The sequence below is a fragment of the Tenrec ecaudatus genome, chromosome 9, assembly GCF_050624435.1.
Source record: "Tenrec ecaudatus isolate mTenEca1 chromosome 9, mTenEca1.hap1, whole genome shotgun sequence".
Lineage (NCBI taxonomy): Eukaryota > Metazoa > Chordata > Mammalia > Afrosoricida > Tenrecidae > Tenrec > Tenrec ecaudatus.
In genome coordinates, this window is record NC_134538.1 from 76,179,208 (window position 1) to 76,191,456 (window position 12,249).

A 12,249-nucleotide genomic window follows, 5' to 3' on the forward strand; every position below is an offset into this window, starting at 1 on the left:
AAGATGCATTGATAATTACTTATGATTGAAATGTGAAAGTGGGAAACAAAGAAGAATCAGCCAGTTAACAATTTTAGAATATGGTCTTGGTGATGGAAACAAGAGATCATATGGTAGAAAGTTACAAAAGACCAATTAATTTTTCCTCCCCCCCCCCCGCCCCAATAATATAAATGGTATCTTTGCATGTGAACCTCACCAGAAGTAAAACATAGGAATATACAGAGTCGCTTCACCACAAAGAACAAGTCGGCCTTTTCAGGAGGTAGCATATGAGCAAGAACCAATGGTGCTGAAGGAAGAAGTTCAAATTACACTGAATACATTAGCCAAAAACAAGGCTTCAGGAATTGATGGAATACCAATTAAAATGTTTCAGAAAGCTGAAAAGGTGCTAGAAGCACTCACTCATCTATGATAGGAAATTTGGAAACAACTATGTGGTCAGCTGACTGGAAGAGATCCATATTTGTGCCCATTCCAAAGAAAGGTGACCCAGCAGAAGGCTCAAACTGTAGAAGGCTATCATTGATAAAGAACACAAGTAAGATTTTGCTAAAGATCATTCAATAACAGTTGTAGCAGTACATTGACAAGGAGCTGTCAGAAGTTCAGGGCAATTCAGAAGAAGACATGAAGGATATTATTACTGATGTCAGATGGATCTTGGCTCAAAGGAGAGAATGCTAGAAAGATGTTTACTTGTGTTTCATTGGCTGACCCAAGGAATTCAATTGTGTAGACCATAATAAGTTGTGGATAACCTTGAGAAGAATGGAAATTCCAGAACAATTCACTGCAATCATTCAGAACTTGTATAAAATTAAGAGGCCGCGGTGTGAAAGAACAAGGGGACACTGCATAGTTTAACATCAGCGGAAGTGTGTATCAGGGTTGAAGCCTTTCATTACACTAGTTCAATCTATATACTGAGCAAATCATCAGAGAAGTTGAATTATATGACAAAAATGTGCATCATCAGGATTGAAGAAAAGCTTATTAACCACCTAAAGTATGCAGATAACACAACTGTGAGGAGGAAGTGAAGCACTTGCTGATGAAGATCAAGGATTGTAGCCTTCAGTAAGGATTACAACTCAATGTAAGGAGGACAAAACCTTCACAACTGGGCCAATATCATGATAAAAGGAGAAAAGGTTGAAGTTGTCAAGGATTTCGTCTTACTTCGGTCCACCATCAATGTTCATGGAAGCAGCAGTCACAAGATCAAAAGACATTTTGCATTAGGTAAATATGCTGCACTAGACCTCTTTAGAGCATTGAAGAGCAAAGATGTTCCTTTGAGGACTAAGGTGCACTTGACCCAAGCTACGGTATTCTCCATTGCTTCATAAGCATGTGAAAGATGGACATTAAATAAGGAAGATTGTAGAAGAATAGATAAGTTTGAATTGTGAGACTGGAGAAGAATATTCAAAGAACCATGGATTGCTAAAAGGACAAACTGATCTGTATGGGAAAAGGAAGGCCACGTAGCTCCTTAGAGGCAAAGATGGCAAGACTTTGTATTATATACTTTGGACATATTGCAAAGAAAGGCCAGTCCTTAGAGAAAGGACAGCATGCTAGGTAAAGTAGAGGGGCAGCTAAAATGTGGAAGCTCCTCAAAGGGATGGATTGACACAGTGGCTGAATCAATGGGCTCAGGCATAGGTATAATTGGGAGGATGGTACAGGACCGTGACGTGTTTTGTTCTGCTGTGCATAGGGTTGCTAGGGGTCAGAGTTGACTAATGGCACCTAACAACAACAACAACAAAAACAACAGTGGTTACTCCATGGGCTGCTAACCTCAAAGTCAATAGGAAGAATGGCTTTATACTCCCGTAAAGAGTTAAAGCCCCAGAAACACATGGGGGAAGTTCTTGCCTGTCCTGTAGGGTCCATGTGAGTCTGAATCAACTCAATGGCAGTGAATTTGGTTTCTTTTAAGTTTGGTGAAAGGGACTTGAGGAAGCTCAATATCACCATCAGAAATGATCAATAGCGTATATGAAACTTCAAGTTAAAGGTGAAGAAAAGTAAAACAAGTCCTTGAGAGTCAAAATACAACCTTGAGTATATCTCATTTGAATTTAGAGATCATCTCATGAACAGATTTCACATAGTCAAGATTAATGTCTGAAGACCAGATAAGTTGGTGAATGGCATCAAGGACATCATGCATGAAGACACCAAAGATCATTAAAAAGTCTAGAAAGAATGAAAGATCAAAATGATGTCAGAAAAAAGGCTTGCTTTAGAAGATAGAGACGCTAACATGAAGTGAAGAAATGATTAATCCTTTAGAAATCTAAACCCTGCAGGTCTCTGAGATTGCAAATCTGCATGGAAGTAGAAAGTCACACCTTTCTCTGACAAAGGGGCTTGCGGTTAGCAGGCCAACTCATAGACTTCAGCAATTGATGGAATAACGATCAAAATGTTTCAGCAAATTCATGCAATGCTGAAGTGTTAACTCGTCTATAACAAGATAGTTTAAAGATAGCTCCCGGAACCACTGACTAAAACAGAATCATATGTGCCCATTCCAAAGTAAGGTGACCCAACAGAATAAGGAAATTATTGAACAATATGACTAATATCATATGGAAGCAAATTTTTACTAAAGATGATTCAAAAGCAGTTACAGCAGTCGAGTAACAGCAAATATCCAGAATTTCAAGCCAGATTCAGAAGAAGGTATGGTATGTATCAGTACTTATGCCATGTGGCTCTTGGCTAAAGGCAGAGAAGCCCAGGGAAGACTCACCCGAGAATCTGAACTTTATGAAGAACAAAAAAGGCATCAGAAATAGAGGGAAGAAGGCTCATTTACAACCTGAAATATGGAGATGGCACCATCTCAATTGCTGAAAGTGAAGATGATTTGAAGCAATTCCTATTGAAGATCCAAGATCGCAACCTTCAGTATGGATTATGCTTCAACTTTAAGAAACTCCAAATCTGCATAACTGGCCGATAAGCAACATGGTGAATAGATAAAAGATTGAAATTTTCTCATTTCACATGGATCCACAGTCAACACCATGGAAACACATTAAGCAAAACATTTCTTTACAGTGTTATAAAGCAAAGATATTACTTTGAAGGGTAAAATGATCCTGGCCCCAGCCATACTATTTTCAATTGCCTCATATGCACAAATTGGTGAAAGAATAAGGATGATGAAACAAGAAAGGATGCCTTTGAATTATGGTGTTGGTGAAAATTATTAAATATTCCATCAGACTGCCAGAGCAGGGATGGAAATCCGCATTGGGAGAGGTACAGTCAGAATAGTGCTTAGAAGTGAGCATGGGATGATTTCTTTTCATGGGCATTGGACATCTCATCCTGAGTGACCCATCCCTGGAAAAGGACATCATGCATAGTAAGAGTAGAGGGTCCACCAAAAGAAGGTAGACTGTCAACTAGATGGATGGACACAGTGGCTGCAGGAATGGGGTCAGACAGAAACAATTGTGTCCCTGGTGCAAGACAAGTAGAGTTCCCTTCTGTTGTGCTTGGAGTTACTGTGACCAGGGACCTACTAGATGGCACCCAAGAGCAAGTGGTGAAAGTAAGCCACCATCACAGAAGTCAAGGACCCACCCTGGCTCCTCTGAAATCTTCAGGTTAACTGAATCTGTAAAATGTTCATTTCACAGATCAGTTCAACTGCTATTTAATATCGAGAGGTTGTATTATCATCCCCCCAATAAAGAATTGGTCCAAAAATGTGTATCTCTGGGATCCTTGGAAGAAAGGATCAAAAAGGAAAACGTTAACATCTTCTAAAAAATAAATATTATATTGCAAAATCTTTGGGGTTATGCATATTTTTAAAAAGATCTCATCGCTGTGTTTCTGAGACCCACTTCACCCTCATAATGGGGAGAGCAGAAGAAACAGAAGCTAAAACAAGAAATTCCAGCTTCAGATATTTGTTTGAGAAAAACACTTCATTCAGTTGACTTTGGTGAATGGGGCTATTTAACAAGAATGATTTCAGATCATGAGTTTGGACACTTTCCTCTAGTCCAGAATTCTTCAAGCTCTGTTTCATGGAAGGAACATTCTTCCAGTACTTCTCCAAGAATGTTTTTGTACTTACTCTGTATCCCTATGAGTAGACTAAGAACTCACCTGCCATATTAAATGAATTCTGAATGAACGTACCTGCCCTGCTTACATCTTCCACAAAATTATGTGAGTACCATCCACCTACCCCAAGAACCCCTTTGTGTTATTCCAGAGAACAATATTCCTTTACCTGTTAGGAGTAGTAGCATTCCAGATAACTATCCTGTAAAAAACCCTGTTGCTCGTGGGTCAATTCTGAGGCACAGCAACCTTATGGGACAAAAGTGACTACTGTTCTCTGGGTTTCCGAGGCCATAATCATATGGAAACACATTGCCAAATCCTCTGGAAGAATGGCTGGTGAATTTGCACTTCCATCAAACTCACCAAGCACTGAGTCATGGCACCTCCGTGGTTCACTCGAAACATTGGGCTTAGTTATTCCCCAAATCTGGCTAGATGCCAGATAAGTGATTGATAAGGATGGCTCGTGGAATGAACAGTATTCTGAATCTCACACACGAGGACACATGATGAGCTTTGGAAGCGCCTAAGTGATTCTCTGCCTCCTGGCAGTGTGGTGACAGTCAGCCTTGGTATTGCTCTCCAGTGATGCCCACTTTCTTCCTTCTGGGAAGGAGGTAGGATTGCTGACCCTCCCTCTGCCCCCAAGGTTAGTGTGGTCACGTGACTTACTTCGTCCAGTGAAATCTGAGCATCCGTGATAAGGCTAAGTCCTGGGTGACTTTGATATGTATTGGTTCTCCACTACCTCCTACCCATTCCAGTGACCCCTGCTGCCAGTGCCAGACGTGACTGCGTAGTCCTCACATACCGTACAGGTTAGGGTGCTCAATGTCCATGCGCTGCTTCTGAGCTTCAAGAAACACACGGATGTCGATTCCTTTGGCTGTAGAGTCACAACCAAGGAACCTGGCCGGGATTTGTGTGCAAATGTCTGGCTCGTCAGCACCAAACCCCAGATCCAAGAGAATCTCCACGGGATCTTTTTCCCAAAATTCCAGCCATTCAGGAATGCTGCAGTAAAAATAGGAATATCTTTATCCAGTAACAGTTCACTCTTTTGAAAAGCCAGTTTTTCTAGTCATCTCAGCAAACTAATCCTGCAGATACTGAGTGAAAGGGGGACCTAAAGAGACAGACAGACAGTGTGTTCAACATCTGATATGTAATCTAAAGGAGCCCAGGCATCGCCGTGGATAAGCATCCAACTTCTAACCGGAAGCTCAGGGCTTTGGGCCCATCAGGTGCTCCATGGGGGAAACGACCAGAAAGGATTGTCCCTGTTGTTTGCTGTTCGCTGCAGTCCAGTCAAGTCTGGCTCCTGCTGACCCGATGCGCTATAGCACAAAACGGAATGAGTTCCACACCATCCTCACAACCATTCCTACATTTGAGGCGATGGAAAAGGGTACCACCTAGGAAGCCGTAGGGGCCAGTTTGACTCTGCCCTGTAAGGTCACTGGGAGTCCTGGTGGCACACTGGCTTACACACTGAGATGCTAACCACAAGGTTAGCATTATGAAACTACCAGCGGCTCCGAGGGAGGAAGATGAGACTTTTTTTCTTAGAGACTTACAGTCTCAGAAACCCACAGGGACCCCTGCCCTAAAGGGTACCCATGAGTTAGAACCAATTAGACGGCAGTAAGGTTTTGTTTTATTTTCATAAGGTGGTTATGAGTTACAATTGAATTGACAAAACACAACAACAACAATGGCAATCTATACTCTGCTGATATGTCATGATGTTTGGTGACTTCCCTGTCACTGATGTGGATGCTGTGCCAATGACATTGAAGCTAGCAACAGCTCACTCGTGGAGGGCAAGCGCCAGCAGAGCTTCCAGATTAAGAGAGATGATGAGCTATTTCCAAAAAGTTGCTAATAAGAGCCCTAGGGGTCACACCAGACTCTTGCACACTACAGCGCAAGAAGATCCGTCCTCATGTCAGAAGTCATTCAAAATACATAGTGACTGCCATGACAGATGGCAGCGGAGCAAGCAAGGTCTCATTCTGTTGTCCATTGGGTCACCATACATCACAGCCAGCTTGATGGCAGCAAGCAGTAACAACAAACAGACTTTTTTAAAGGACAGCCCCTGCACCCAACTCAGAGACAGTTTGCTCTACTCTGCATGCAATGCCAACGCCTTTATTTATCTAGGTTTTCATTTCACAATAAAAACAAAAGCGAAAACCCAGACCCCTGCCATCAAGTCAATTCTGACTCAAGGCCACCCTGCAGAGGTTCTCAAGGCTTCAAAGTGTTACAAGAGCAGAGAGCCTCAGCTTTATCCCATGAAGCAACAGGTGGATGTGAACCCGGGTCATGCGTCCTCACCAGTGTCACTAGGGCTCATGGGGAAAATTCTATCTAACAAGGAGATTGCAGGGCAGGGGTCAGAGTGCGTGCACTGACAACTACAGAGAAACAGAGGTTGACGGCATGGAAGAAAACCTGAAAAAGTCACAAAAAGTGACTCAGAGAAGAGTATTTTTACAGAGCAATCGGGCAGCCTCACTCCTACAGATCACCAAATGGAGACTGAGCCAGGACTGAGGGTTACAAATAATGATTTTAGGTTCCTAGATAGGGAGGATTAACGTAGGTCCTGGATTTGGTTTTGTTTTTCGGACTCTGCTGGGAAATAAGCAATGCTTTTGTTAAATTGTGCTACTCAGTTTTTTATGCTTAAAATAATAAACACCGGTTCTCAGGAAGAAGTCTTTATGTGTAACGACTCCCTTCCTACTCACTGCACTTCTGGTCCGTTACTAGGCTATCGAGTTTTCATAATTCTGGACTCTCTGGAGGTCGAACTTTTCATTAGGTTTGGCAGGGGCTGTTCAGCTCTTTTGTTGAGGTTTGCATTTACCTTTTAAAGAAATATCCATGTGCTTATTTGAAATAGAACATTATACTTTCATAAAGCCACCATTTAAATTGAACGGATTAAATTTATTTACTCAACCATTCACCCCCAACAATAGCCACTGTAACTGGGTAGGCCCACTCGCTAGACACCAACCGGCATCGTGTTCACACACTTTAATGTGACACAAGGATCTGGTGCTTTGCCTGCTGATTCGATTAAGGAATAAAACTATCGTAGAAGCCTTTGCTCTGGGCCTTAACTGACTTGATCTGAATATCATAATCATTGGAATTAACTGGACTACTGGAAGTGCCATATTACTTCATTACATAGACACACACCCTTAAAGGTGTCTAATAGGGAAAAAATTTCTTGTGGGAAATCTATATTCTGCGTGAAAGATTTAATTTGTTATCAAATCAACCTCATTGTACAAATTTTTATTCTACTCATTTATACAAATATTTATTGAACATCTGTCATGCTCTGGGCTCTGTGCTGAACACCCAATGCATACAAATTAACAAAAACACAATCCCATTCTCCCATCTCTCACAGACTCAGGGCAAAGCATGAACCTATTGATTGATTTGTCATTAAACATAATTTCAGTATTAGAAACTCTTTTTCATTCATATTCAATTATTAAGGACAACATCAAACACACTCACCTTGCTGAAAAGGACTACTTAAACTTAAGACTGTCTTCCCCTTGAGCCATAAACCCCCAAATGCAAACCCATTGCCAGGTCAGTTCTGACTCCCAGTGGTTCTGGAGGTCAGAGTAGACTCACCCACGTGGGGTCTGAGGTTGTCGTCTCTATGGAAGTAGAGAGCCACAGCTTTCTCTCAAAGAGAGGCTGGGGGACTTGAACTGCCAACAGTCAGGTTAGCATTTGAATGTTTACCCACTGCTCCACCAGGACTCCTTTCTCCTTTCGCCGTACCTTCTACCACTCCCATCCCACTTGCTGTTAATGTATGTGAGTCCTTCCAGATGTTCTGCTATGCAGTCCCATACACCAACTTTGCAGTTTTCACTTGTCTGCTTGGTAAATAGCAACATGCTGCTACTAGGAATATCTTTTTGTGTTTTCTTTCTGCCTCAGAAATAGGACTTGAAGATTGTTCTATGTTAGCATAGATCTCTCTACCTATTCCTTTTATTTCTGTAGTCCTTGTATCACTGAATGCCGGAAAACCAACTGATCAATAATTTATCTGGCATTACCCCATCAACAGATACCTCGCTTCTTTCCAATTTCATTGACTCTCATTCTGCTCTTGCCACTTGGAGTTTAGAAATCCCTTATTCATTCTCCCATCCATTCAGTCACCAAACAGTTCTCCAGTGCCTCTTTATAATTTCATGAACTCCATTGTTCCACAGAATGATTTTTCTGGATGACAAGTGTCTGGGAATCACGTACCTTTGTGGTATGCTTGCAGCTGAATGGCAAGAGTTGAAACTGGTACCTCTGGATAGGGTGGGGGTTTCTGAACACTGATGCAGAGATCTGGAGTGGGGGAAAATACCAGGAAAACACCAATGATGAGAAGTGTTGATTCAGCTCGTCCCCTGGGAGGTCCCTGTGACACTTTCCCTTCCAGAGCACACATTTGCATTTCCTCTTAGTTCCTAATAACCGCACAACGGACACCCCTCGGAAGAAGGGGGTGCATGCAGCTGAGGAGCTGCTCCTCTTTCTGAGAGCGTGTGTTACAGAAGGTGCGAGAATTTAGGTGTGAGGTGCCCGCTAGTGCTCATTATAAAGGTGACAGCGTGTCTCACTCTTGACAGATGGCAAACCATTGGGGAACCTTTCAGGAATACAGCTCTGCTAGGCACCAACTTTGGAGAAGTTAGAATTATGTGATGAGAAAGGTACAGTGAGCAGCCAGTGAAGCGACTCCACATTAATTCTCATCGTGGGGGAAAGATTTCATATTGCATGGATGACAATCTCTAAGAGCTGTCTCTGGGGCTCCCGTGGCCAACCATCCATTTGCAATGGAGACAAACCCCCTCACTCTAGCAAAAAAAGGCGTGTGCCAATCTGTTCACATTTTTTGGTCTTTAATTGTGGTAAAATACATGTGATAAGACATTTGCAATCTCCATCATTTTTACATAAACAGTTCAATGGCATTAATTAAATTCACGATGATGTGTGGTAAACTAGCCAATACAGATCATTTTAAAGTGCTTCCAAGGAGAAGAGCGCACTTTTATAATGTAGTTCAGCTGGAGATCGCTCAGCGATACCACGGATCTGATCTTGTGCCATCTCATACAACAGCCAACTGGCATAACACCGGGATTTATCAAAGACTCCGAGGAAGATACTGATTTTCCCAAGGAGACCAAGTTATCCTCTCTGGGGGGCTCCCCTTGAAACTTTTTAGGCCACTGAATTTGCCTTAGCCCCATCCACACGAGTCACAACAGCTGGCCCTACCTAGTCTTCTGTTTTAGATTTTCTTCTTTTGTAGATTTTCTTCTTTGTTTAACATTAAGAGAGTGCTTATTTCTGAGTACTGAGAATTCTGGCTTTAGCAGAAGATTGAGCTCCCTAGGAGTCCTGGAGAGAAGTAACGGGTCATTTTCCCTTTCCGCCCTCCTCAGTGTGCATCCAGCTAACGGACTCTAGGTGCTTGATCACTCTTAGTTCGAGAGCTACACCTTACATTTCAGGTTAGTTGGTGTTCACAAGAATTGCCCTGAAACCCTGGCCTTGTCTCCAGAGTTATCTGTGAGTTGCCATAGTTAATCCAGTCATGGGAGCAAGAATGAGTCCTAGAACCGGGCTTTCATTGTTCGTTTTAACAAAATTAGGGAGATGGCTGAATGATTTTGTGGTCCCTCTGGGTGGTGTAGTGGTTATGTGTTGGACTGTGATCTGAAAGGTTAGTAGTTCAAAACCACAATTGGCTCAATGGGAAAAAGACAGGACTTTCAACTCCCATAGAGAATTCCAGTCTCTGAAACTCACAGGGACAGTTCTACCCTATCCTCTAGGGTCGCTGTGAATTGTCATTGACTCCATGGAAGTGAATTTGGTTTTTGTCTGGTGGAGCTGGATCAGTCTAGGTGTAGCAAAAACAACTTACCCATTGAAAGAAAAATTAGGAAAAAGAACATTTTAGATATAATTTGGTGAGAGCAGGAAGGATAGTATGCTGACTGCACATTTGATTCTGAAGTCATTGGAATTATATATTATGCTCTAAACATATCAAGTAATTACACATACATCTGAGTTTATCCATGGGCTGTCTCATACAGCCTGGTGTATACATTCCATGCTCTTGATTTAAGTCAGTTGCTCTAAGGCTCTGGTTGCTGTCTATCCTCTCCCTCCCCTTCACATCTCAATGTCATAACCAGATTTGACAAGATCACAGAGGGGAATGACACTGATGTTTTCCTGGAACTGAAGAAAAATGAGTCTTTCAGCAGTTTGGCAAGGCATAAATTTGGCAGTTGAATGAAGAGAGAATCTATCGGATTGGATTGTGCCTCTTTCAGAGCACTAGGGAAAATGCCAATGAGGGATCAGTCCTGGTTTTGCTCAACCTGGCTATGAGACTTTGGATGTCACTTTTACCATCCGGTTTTCAATATCATCACCTGAAAAATAAGACAAAGAACTTTCTGTGCTAAAATCGATGGAATGTTTTCTTTAGAAAGAGTAGAAAATGCACAATTGCTTGGTAAGTTAACAAAATCAAGAGGACAATTGTGACCATAATAAAGCTAATGCTTTTGCTTGAGAAATGTAGAGGTTTGGCAAACCAGATAGGCAGAGAATTGTAAAGGGCCCTTTTCAATCCAATTGCCCAATTTCTGAGTCTTCTACAAGTCAGCAAGGACACATGCTGTTCCCTCCCTTTAGAATCCCAAGTTGACTATTTGGGTGAAAAAGATCAAACAACTCCTATTAGCAATGGGCTGGACCAGTGAGGATTTTATATTTTTCATTTATGATTCTTCATTTGATAAATATCCACACAGCTCTCCTTTACAATATGGTACTCAAAAATAACAAAGGGAAAAGCCTAAAATCCCAAGTGAAATCCTACACTTCCAACCATCAAGTTCCATGTAGTCAAGAGACTTATTCTCAGTCTGGGCTGCACACGAGAATCACCTGGGTAGCTGAGGGACTGAACTCATCTCAGGCCTACCCAACAGAGTGGGCTCCAAGTATTTGCATATCTTGACAGATCTCCAGGTGATTCTACTGTGTAGCTAGAGGCCGAATTGACAACCGCTGTCATAATGCAGTGATGCTGCATAAGGAAAAATGAAAATTGTAGACATCATGTAAAATATTTTCTTATTGGGAGAGCTTATAGATATTATAACGATTCAAAGTTCAATCACATCAAGCAGTATTATACAATTGTTACCACAATCAGTGTCACAACATTTTCTTTCTTCTTGAACTCCTTGATACCAGCTCCCCTTTGTCCCCTCCCTTCCCCACCCTACCCCCCAGGAACCCTTATTATTCTTTTCCCTATACATTTTTTTCCTGCCATATCTTACACAATCTTACCTATCCATTCACATATGAGAGGGTTGCTCCCTCCAAATGGAATTGTGATGGGTGGAGTTTTCATAGAATGCATTTTTCCTGCTAGGACAGGTGTGCATCAAATAACTTTCTCTGAGTTAGTGCACCCAGTGGCATCCACTGGGAAGGTTCTCTCTGGTCACAGTGAATTTTTTGTAAGAGCAATTTCATTAAAACCTCAGGTGTGTTTTTTGTTTTGTTTTGTTTTGTGATGGCTGATTGAAGAGAATAGCGTGCACCTGTGAAATAGCATGCAGCTTGTGTTTCCTGCTCAGGAAAAACGTCACAGAAACTGCTATGGTGTTGGAGGACAGGGCTATGGGAAAACCCAAGTGTATGAGTGGCTTTCTTGTTTCAAGAGAGGTAAAATATCAACTGATGACAAACCTCATTGTAGACATCCATCAACTTCCCGAACAGACTAAAATGTCAACTCATAGTGCATTTGGAGTTAATTACACCAGGTAAGACTGTTAATCAAGCTTTCTACTTAGACATTCTGAAAGGATCACGTAAGAGTGGCAACAACAAAGGCTTGATTTGTGGCAGAGAGGGGACTAGTTTTGCCACCATGACAATGCACCTGCTCATGTAGCCATTTATAGTGGTTACACAATTTCATTTTAACTTGATAAAAGAATGAAGGGGTGAAGTCTAGCCTATTAGGTCATGGTCGGAAGA

The 12,249-nt window shown here is 41.9% G+C and overlaps 1 protein-coding gene across 1 annotated transcript in view; it reads right to left on the minus strand.

Annotated features, from left to right (window-relative positions):
• Positions 1-12,249, minus strand: part of ITPRID1 (ITPR interacting domain containing 1) — a 113,848-nt gene that overhangs the window by 84,443 nt on the left and 17,156 nt on the right. The window contains exons 3-4 of the mRNA XM_075557324.1: positions 8,419-8,505; positions 4,922-5,124 (exon numbers count right to left, since the gene is read on the minus strand). Coding sequence (XP_075413439.1) covers positions 4,922-5,124; positions 8,419-8,505 — 290 coding nt within the window. The remainder of the gene's footprint in view (positions 1-4,921; positions 5,125-8,418; positions 8,506-12,249) is intronic.